Here is a 10,188-nt window from a genome sequence, read left to right as displayed (position 1 = left end):
GCAGATGGATGGGCGGATGCATGGATGGATGCATGGGTGGATGCATGCGTGGAAGGGGAAGTGCAGGATCTCAAGCAAAACCAGTTTCCTTTTGCCTCCTTGATCCACCACTTCATGCTGTAGACAGATAGCTCTCTCACCAAAAGGTCATAAGTGCATTCCTCTCACCAGACCCCAACCCTGTTACTGCCACCAGCGGCCCTTCCCAGGCTTGCCTGAGAAATCTCATCTCCTCGTCCTTCTTCTCATCTTCACTGATGATCTTGGAGGTGGTGATGCTCACCTCTACGCCATCCACCACAAACTTTCGTGTCCTCTTAAGGGTTTTATTGTGCAGCCTTGAGTCCTGGCAGGGGAAAATAATGAGGCAAAGCTCAGCATTTCAGCTTAGAATCCTTGGGTGACACAGGGTGTGTGGCCCACAGCCCTCCAGTCCCACAGCCTCAGCCTCGTCCAGGTAGGAGGCGGCTGTCCATCATCCCTTTCTTGTGTCAAGCTTCTCAACCTGGGGGCCTGAGTGTCTGAGCTCATCCCCTCTCCTCTCCCTGATCTTGGCCTTCAGACGCTGATGCCCTCCCCTGCCTAGCTGCCAACACTCGCACACACAGTCTGGGGCATCAGAAAGAGCTGGGTTCGAATCCTCCCTCTACCACCTACTGGTTCTGTGACCCTGAGCAAGTCCCTTGTCCTGTCCGAGCCTCAGCTTCCTCATCTTGTCAGAGGAGAATAACAGTACTTGTTCCCCTAGGGAGGTTACGAAGATTTAATGAGAGAATGCGTGGGGGGGGCTCACGGCACAGCCCCCGGCTCATGGCAAGTGTTCAATACTTGGTATTTATTTCTTACTATTACAGACCACAACCTCTTATCCACGATGCCAAAATCCAGCGAGCCCGGAAAACTGAAGTTCGTAACCTATTTGGCCCCCAAACCTGATCTGACCTGAACCCCACAGGAGGCCACCATGAGATGAGCGTAATCTTTATCTTTTCCTGTGAAGAATCACACAGCTCAGAGTGCTGCCAGGGCTCTCAGAGGCGTCCACATACACTCAGAAAGCTCTCGTCCCGACCTCCTGAGGGCCTGCACTGGGGCCATCAGCATGTCCCTCTCTGACCTCTCGAGGGTTTCCCAGGCCTGCCTTCCAGCTGTGGCCCAGCCCGGCCTCCCAGCCCAGAGCGAGAGCCAGGGCGCCGCGGCAGGAGGCTCCCCCTCCGAGTCTGCTCTGGCCCTGCAGCCCCGCACTAGAACTGCTCCTGGGCACAGGCCTTCTGTCCCCCAGCCAACAGGCTCCCAGTCATGTCAGCACGCTGACGCAGCAGTGGACTCCTATCAGAACAGCCGTGTTCCTTGACTTGCTGCCCTTCAGCCAGCAAAGGAATGTTAACAGCCCGGGGGAGAGGCGGGGGACGCTGCTCGGGGTGGGTGGGCCTCTGTTTAAAAAGAGAAAATTACCTTCTTTTTTCACTCTTACTGTCTTTTCAAGAAGGGAAGGGACAGGACGTCTGTCCTAAGGGAGATGATGGGCCCTGCTGCTGCCCCCACCTGTCCCGGGACCGGTTAGAACCGTGCTCCCTTTCTGTCCCCGAAGCGGGTCATGGCACCAGCCAGCTGCTTCTCCTCCTTCCACTCCCCTTCACTCAGCAAGTCTTTGTGAGACTGCTGTATTTCTCACTGAGCAAACGATGGAAGGAAAAAACTAAAAGATAGACTAGATTCCCTAAAACAGCCTTGGTGGGGACAAGGCCCTCAGTGTGGCCTAGTCAGGCCACCAATGGTGAGTTCAAGAACATCATGCGATTTATCCAGCGAGCAGGGGAAGGGTCGGCCCCTCCCTCCCAGCCGGCCGAGGAGGAAGAAGCCACAGCTCCCACTGGCAGGCAGAAGCACAATGGGTTCAGAGCGCAGAGTCTGGGGCCCACCAGCTCTCCACTGCCCACCCAAGCCTCCAATGGGATCACGAAGGAGCCTCCTTGGTTTGTTTTTTTTAAAGCATTTTGCAGAGCTGGCCTCAAGCTGAGCCCTCAAGCGCGGTGGCTGCTGTCATTGACAATGTCACCCCCTCCAGGAAGGTCACCGAGCCAGGAGAGAGCCTAGAGCTCACTCCCTTTAACTGAATGCATAGTCGACAGCTGGACCACATGGCTGACTCCCAAATAAGAGAACTTCCACTTCTAGAATTCTCTCTCCCAAATTCTACCTTTGACCAAACCCAGTTTAAACGGAAACCCAAACTGAAATTTAAACCTGAACCAACTACCCGAAGTGACTAAATCCCAGACTGAACTCAGATATTTTGGAGATAAAACTATGAGTCAAACTACGAGCTCCGAACTAAGACCACTCAGAATGGGAGGCAGCCACTAAACGCTTTCAAAACCAGAAGTGGGCACAGAGCACCCTGCAGCCCCTGCTGCTGGCCTGTGGCACCAGAAGTGGCCTTACCTTGATGGACAGAGAGCCGGACTCCCTGTTCAGGGACAGGTCAGCGGAGAGGGAGGTGCTGTAGTCCACGCTCTCAGAGGTGGACAGGCTGCCGCAGTCCGAGTCCCTCTTGGACGGGCCTGGCTGGGCGGGCAGCTCCAGGCTGCCGTTGGCCAGCTTACTGTCGACCAAGGTCTCCAGGGCACTGCTGTTGGGACGGCTCTGGCTTGCTTTCTGTGGCCTGATGGCTGCCGGACTGCGGTCCCCACCCTGGTCGACGGCTTGCTTCTCCTCGGACACCTGAATCCTGGCATCCATTGACACTGGTCGGGACTTTCGGAGGGGCACAGGCACCGCTAGGCCATTCTCATTTCCAGGCGCCACCTCCGGGGGGCTGGTGGTTTGGAGGGATCCGTCCCCAGAGGGCTGGCTGGGTCCATCCACACTGTCCTGAGGCTGGCTGGGTGGCAGTGGGGTGAGAGATGATTCTTTGAGAAGGTTGTCAGCATTGAGGCTCAGCTGACTCACCTCAGAAGAGTCTCGAGAGTGGTTCCCCAGAGGCTAGGGAAAAAAAGACAGTCAAGGCCATGCTACTGTACATCCAAGACAAGAGTCAGAGAGACAGAGGGGCTGGAAGGTCAGACACCCACAAGGTGACATGGACCAGGCGCAGGAAACTAAGAGTAGGTAAGCCACAGTCCTCACCACTCCCTACTGCCTAACCTATAATAACATTACTACTTGTTTTGAGGAATCGGCATCTCCTGATTATCTTTAATCTTAGCTTCATTTAATACCTGTTATTCCTCCTGGGAGTGGAGGCAACTGTGGCGAGCTGGACAGCTCATGCTCTGTTTAAAGGGGGCAGTGGCTACTCTGCTCTAGCCAATGGTGACAATGTGGGAAAATGGGTCCTTTGGGGACAGATCTGCCACTTTTTTAAGACAAGGTGGAATGTGGATTTTCATGTGACATTTCCTGATTTTTAGATGCCAACTAATTCAAATTTTTTTAAAAAATTGCATAAAGGCCAAACCAAATCTGTCCAGGGGCTGGATTCAGCCTATCGGCCACTAAGTTTTTGAAGTTTCGTTTGGTTTTTTAGAGCTGTTGGGGGTGGGAAGTACTGAAAATGTTACTATGGTGAAACACACACCCGCTTCTGTGGGTGAAACACAAATGTTCAGTTTAATGAATAAAGTGAGCACCCACGGAGCCCCCTTCCAGTCAGGAGTGGAGCCCCGGGCCACCCGGGACCCCACTGTGCCCATCCCTCCCCTTGACATGATCACTGCCCTGCCTTCCCTCGCTGGTGTCATGGCTAGTCTGCGTGGTTTTAAACTTGGTATTAACGGAATCACACTAAGCACTAAGGGCTGCTGGTTTTCAACCTTGGATACAGAAGCTTCCAGGAGCAACTCTAATTCACCTTCTGTTCAACACCCAGAACGATGGTTCAAAAATTCAGATGGATCCTGGCGTCCCCTCACCAACACCCAGCCCCTGCCCAAAACCCTCAATGGCTCCCACGGCTCTCACGACAAGGACGAGCCTCCTGCCTGTGCAGACCCAGGACTGCTTTCTGCCTCCCTCCCCAGCCTCGCTGGCTGCTGCCTCCTCCTGGAGCCAGGCCCCAGACACGTGGCCGCCCTCTCCCACCTGGGTTCTCCTACTCCAGGCCCACACTTGGCCCTGCCGCCTATCAGCTCAGCCAGCCACCTCCCTGCCCGGACCTCAGCTTTCCCATCTGTAAAATGGAGCCTTGTTCTCCTCCGTCAGAGGCACAGAGCACCCAGCACTCAGCAGACTCAGTACTAACAGCTGTGGTTACTGTGCTGATTCCCCTTGTCCTCCTCAGGGTGTCCCTTCTCGCTCCTGGCGAGGATCACCCCAGCCTCAGGCTCCTCCCAGGCCTGACGGAAACTTGAGAAAGCGCCATATTGTCCACCCCCAACGGACAAGTCCAGCCCCCACCTCACCATGTCCACAGCACCTTCCAGACAGCAAGTCTCCCCCTCTGGAAGAGGCCCCCACAAATGGCTAGACCAGGGATCCAAAACCAGCAGCTCAGGACAGAATCCGGCCCACACACATGTTCTGCTTGGCTCAAATGTTTTAAAATACTTTAAATTAGCTTTAATTTAAATTCAGTCAGCCAAGTGCTGAAGCTGCAGACGGGTTACGAACGTGCCAAGACATGGGGCTCACCCAGGGCAGCCAGACAGGGCCTGGGGTGGCCGGAGCCCCTCCGCCTGTCGCCTCTGATCACCTGCAGCCTTTATCTGCATTTATCCCACAGTATGCCAAAGCATTCTCATTTTGTCTGTGAGCCACAACAGGAAAACGGCTTGGAGGAGCGTCAGCTACCAACTTCTAAAACTGGAAGATCTCATGTGAAAACCGAGACTCTGGTCCCTCCTGAAAATGGACGCGATCTGGCCAACAGGCCCCGCTGCCTTGCCCTGGCCCGCCTGCTGTCTTACGTAACCTGTAGTGTGGGAGCCTACACTTCTAAGCTGGGGAGAAACAGAGGAATCCTCCTGCACCTCCCAGGCCTCCTCCCACACCAGCCGCGGCCGCGGGCATCCCGCCCCGCCGAGCGCCTGCTCTCCGGGCCTTACCGAGGCGGGGTCCACGGAGTCCTCTTCTTCCCCCTCATCCCGGCCATCTTCGATCTCCTCCATCACTTCGGCCTTGGCCTCAGCCACCAGCTCCCGCAGAGCCTTGTTACTGGTGACACTGCTGACAAAGGGATGCTGAGGGGGCAAGACACACCTGGATTAGAACCACTCTGGGCTGGGGGGTGCAGGAGGGGCAGGTAACGGCCGGGGACAGGCCATCCTCCAGGCAGAGAAGGCCAGCAGCATCCCTGAGCAAAATATGAACGTGAGCTTGGTAGAGAGACCCCCAGGCCGCTCAGAAAGTCCTGTGTGTGATGGAACGAGGGCAAATCCCGGCTCTGCCACTCACCGGCTGTGTGACACCGAGCATGTCACTTTCCTTCTCTGAGCTGCAGGCCCCTCGCCAGCAACAATGCAAAACTCACAGGGAAGTCATGAGGATGAAATGAGCTAATGCACATGGAAGTGCTTAGCCCAAAGCAGGAGCCGAAGCAACATGTGGGGAGGTTTGCATATTTGCACATGGTTTTAAAATAATATACTGTTGATATATATACTTTATTGAGGGATTACTTACACACAGTAAAGTTCACAAGTCATTAAGCTCAGTGACCTTCTCCATACATATACACCCAGTGGAACCACTGCCCCCTCAAGACACGGAACATTCCTTCCCCTTGGAGGGGTCCTTGTGTCCCTTGCAGTCAACCCCCCTCCTCATAGCTGCCGGCTCCAGAGACTGGTTTTGCCTGCTCTTTACCTTCACACGAACAGAACCATACAGGACGTAGTCTTCGGTGGTGGGTTTTTTTTCACACAACCACGGGACTATGGCTGGAACTGTGAGACGCATCTGAGCTGTCGTGTGTATGAGACAATAGTTCCTTTCTTATTCCCGTGCAGGATTCTACTGTGTGAATCTGTCACAGTTTGTTTCTTCACTCAGCTGCTGACGGACATATGTGCTGTTTCTTGTTTTTGGCAACTATAAATAAAGCTGCTATGAACAAGCTCGTCTCCGTCTTTGGGTGGACATGTGGGTTTGCACAATCTCGAGGCGGAGTGGTCTGTGTTCTATTCCCAGGTGTTTACAGAAATGTCGCATCTTTTTTGCGGGGGGGAAGATGAGCCCTGAGCTAACATCTACTGCCAATCCTCCTCTTTTTGCTGAGGAAGACTAGCCTTGAGCTAACATCCGTGCCCATCTTCCTCTACTTTATATGTGGGACGCCTACCAGAGCATGGCTTGCCAAGCAGTGCCATGTCCACACCCAGGATCCCAACTGGTGAACCCCAGGGCGCCGAAGCAGAATGTGTGCACTTAACCGCTGCACCACCGGGCCAGCCCAGAAATGTCACATCTTTCAAAGCGAAGGCTCCTTCATGCAGCTTGCAAAACACCAAAGCTGTTAAGGCCTCAGCGGATGTTAAATCAGCATGGGCATCGCCCTGCAGGAAGTCTGTCCTCTGGCGTCTGATCCCCAGCACAGGGCGTGCACAGGGGTGGCAGACACCTCAGGACGCCACACTCACCCAGGGCCGCGCAGAAGGAACGCTGCGGAAGGGGTGTCATTAAGTTGGAACGTGCTTATTGAAATTTACAGCAAGGCTCTGATGAAATTCACTGTTTTTACTGTCAGAAAACGTAGCAGAGGAACAGTGGCAACAAGATTGCAGGGAAGTATGCAAATGACTAAAGAGAATAAATTTTTTAGCACCTTGAAACCACATTCGCAACTGACAGGTCCACTACAAATCACTTTCATCTGTTAACGGCTAGAAAGCCAGGGTGGTGGAGCTTGTGGCAGAGGAGAGGGGCGGAGCTGCTGGAGGAAGGATGGAGCGGTACGTGCAGGGCCCTGGGCCTTGGTGAGAAGCTGAGACTTTACTCCCAGAAGCCACCGGAGGGCTGCAGCAGAGCAGTGATATTAACAGTTACGCTTTAAAGGTGTCACTCTGGCTGCTGTGTGGCTCCAAAGTCTTGAGTGGGACCCTTAATTAGGGTTTACTAATCGTGGGAGGCAGGAGAGTATAGCAGTTAAGAGTACTGGCTCAAGACTCTAGGGCCAGTCTACCTGGGATAAAATCCCGCTTCCACCACCAACTCGGGCAAGTCCCTCAACCTCTCTGAGCCTCAGTTTGCTCATCTGCACACCGCCACCAACACCACCATCGTCACCACTATCATCACTGCCACCAGCAGCAGCATCACGAACACCCTCATCACCACCAGCATCATCATCACCACCACCACCACCACATCACCACCACCACCATCACATCATCACCACCACCATCACATCATCACCACCACCACCACATCACCACCACCACCACCACCACATCATCACCACCACCACCACATCACCACCACCACCACCACCACCACCATCGTCACCACTATCATCACTGCCACCAGCAGCAGCATCACGAACACCATCATCACCACCAGCATCATCATCACCACCACCACCACCACATCATCACCAGCAGAGTCACAATCAGAGAAGCCTTTAAGGCACCAGTCTTGCACTCCCAGCTATCCCTATTCCCTCCCGCATCCCCAGAGAGCACAGCTTCTCGAACCGAGGGTGAGAAACGCCAAAGGCTGCTGAGCTTCACGCTGTGCAACCTCACACATGTGAACTTAAGCCAGGAGCCACCGGACACTTCTCTTCAGTGGCGGAAGCAGTGGTGGCAGGAACAAATACCACAAGCACAGGCTACTGGCAACACCAGGTTTTCGTCAGGACACACCACGTATCGACCAAATCAGTGGCTCTTCAGCCCGGCCAGGAGCCTCGCTTCCTTGAGGCTGAACCGTCTGCTCCACTGCCTCCGTGGAGCACCCCAGGGTCCCCAGGCAGTGGAGGGGCAATCCACAGGGAAGAAAGCCTTTGATGGAGGGGCAAGTGAGCAGGGCTCTTGGAATCCCTGGGCAAGCGGGGCAGGCACACAGGGCAGGCCCTCCTGTGGCTGATCAGGCCCGGAACACCGTCTTGTAAACTGCTCTGGGACATGAGGCACAGCCACTTCCCCCACCGTGTCAGCCCCGTTACCTCCAGGGATCTGTACAGAAAGACATCTCCCCAGCCGCAAAGTGCCAGGCCCGTCAGAGAGACAAAGCCTGCGCAGGAGGGCGGGCACCTTCCCCACGGCCCAGCACGCTGTCTGCCCGTACAGGGATGGGCTGGTCTGGGCACACGGGGCCCCGGAAAGGTTCTCAGGCACCCCCGCGGAAGGCCCAGGTCAGGGGGGAACTCAGCCGGCTGCTCCCTCAGGAAGCGGAGAAGCTGTTCGGGGCTGTCACTGTGGGAAGCCTCAAGATGCCGCACAACCCGCCAACCAGCACTGCCCTCCGGCCAGGACCTCTCCTGCCGTCTGCAGACATCCCTTCCAAGAACCCGAGCCTGTTTCCATGTGCTTAGAAACCATCAGCCACGGAGGGGAGGGGCGGGGAGGGCGCTACACTCCAGACAGGCCTTAGAAAAGGCCTACGAAAGCTTTCACGTTTGCAGGCATCAGCTTCTTCTCTTCAACCCTCCCTCGCTCCCTGCTCACCTTCCTTCTTCCATCTCTCTCTCTTTCTCTCCTCCTCCTTCCTCTCCTTCATTCATTCAGAGAGGCAGTTCACCAGAGCGGTCAAGACAGCAGGCTTTGGGACCAGACAACCAGGACCAAAATCCCAACTCCGTCACTTACGAGCTGTGGGCCTCATGCAGGCTACTTAACCTCTCTGTGCCTCAGTTTCATCAACTGTTCGATGGAGATCTGAATAGTACCTACTTCATAGGGTTGTTGTGAGGAGTAAACTGGTTAACCTTTGCTGAATGTTTAGAACAGCACCTGGCATGGAGAAAGGGTTACATAACGCTTACGTGAACGTATTTAACAAATACTCACTGAGGACCCTCTGCATACCAGGCACTGTTCTGGATGCTCGGGACACATCACAGGAGTGACAAAAACAGACAAGACTGCTGTCCTCAGGGAGCTGACGTGCTGAGCAGGGAGATCAACAACAAACTTAAACAGGTAAGTGATCCACAACCACACTATGCGCCATAGAAAATTAAACGCCGGGCAGGAAAAGGAGAAAGAGTAATATAGGGGTGTGGCGGGTGCACAGTTTTACAGGAGGCAGTTGGGGGAGGCCTCCCTGAGAAGCTGACCCCTGAGCAGTGGCATGAAGAAGAGACACCCTGGAGGTGTCTGGGGGAAAAATATTCCAGGCAGCATAGAGAGTCAGTGCAAAGGCCCTGGGGCACGAGTGTGCCCGGAGTGCTGGAAGAACAGCGAGGAGGTCGGGGTGGCTGGTGAACAGGGAGAGAGGAGGTGGGAGGGGTCGAGGTGAGCAGATCCCGCAGGCCCTGGCAGGTCCCAGAGACTCTGGATTTTACCGCGAGTGAGATGGAGCCATTAAGGGGCTTTGGACCAGGAGGGACAGGAGCTGATGCATGTTTTAAAGGTTCCCTCTGGCCGCTGTGCTGAAAGTCGACTGAAGGAGGGCAGGGAGCCCCATGAGAGGCAACGATCCAAGTAAGAGACGACAGCGGCTTGGCTGCGGGGTTACAACGGCAGGGTGAGAAGCAGTCAGGATCTGGGCACGTTCTGACAGAATGGATATGGAGCATGCCAGGGACAGAGGGATCAGGATGCTTGCACAGTACAGGACTGACCCCTGGAAGGGTGGGGTTGCATGGACCAAGACTGGAAAGCCATCGGCGGAGCGAATCTGGGGGAAGCTGAGGGCGCTCCGTTGCGGATGTGTTAGGTCTGAGATGCTCATGGACATCCAAGGCGGGAGGGGAGTACACAGCTGGATGTGAGCGTCTGGGGCGGGGAGGGCACAAATGTGGCAGCTGGTACAAACCGGATGAGGTCATCATGGTGAGGGGACACAGCGAAGGCCCTGGTGCACCCCCACGCTAATCAGATGGAGCAAAGAGGAGCAGGCGAAGGGGACGGAGAGGGCGTGACTAGGCGTGGAGACCTGGAGGTCAAGGGCTGCCAGTGAGAAGGACGAGGGTCGGCTGTGGCTGCTGCCCTGGGTCCAGCAAGACAAGCACTGAGGCCTGAGCTGACCACGATGTCCAACTTGTGGAAGGTGCCGACGATCTCGGTAAGAAGGCTGTGACTGTGC

At 55.2% G+C, this 10,188-nt stretch overlaps 1 protein-coding gene across 1 annotated transcript in view; it reads right to left on the bottom strand.

Moving 5' to 3' along the window:
- Positions 1-10,188, bottom strand: part of STK10 (serine/threonine kinase 10) — a 108,020-nt gene that overhangs the window by 28,818 nt on the left and 69,014 nt on the right. Inside the window, exons 8-10 of the mRNA XM_046665737.1 lie at positions 5,046-5,180; positions 2,446-2,985; positions 216-346 (exon numbers count right to left, since the gene is read on the bottom strand). Coding sequence (XP_046521693.1) covers positions 216-346; positions 2,446-2,985; positions 5,046-5,180 — 806 coding nt within the window. The remainder of the gene's footprint in view (positions 1-215; positions 347-2,445; positions 2,986-5,045; positions 5,181-10,188) is intronic.

This window comes from Equus quagga, chromosome 7 (assembly GCF_021613505.1).
Source record: "Equus quagga isolate Etosha38 chromosome 7, UCLA_HA_Equagga_1.0, whole genome shotgun sequence".
Lineage (NCBI taxonomy): Eukaryota > Metazoa > Chordata > Mammalia > Perissodactyla > Equidae > Equus > Equus quagga.
Note: the sequence above shows the minus strand (reverse complement) of the source record. Positions and strands in the feature narration are given on the sequence as shown.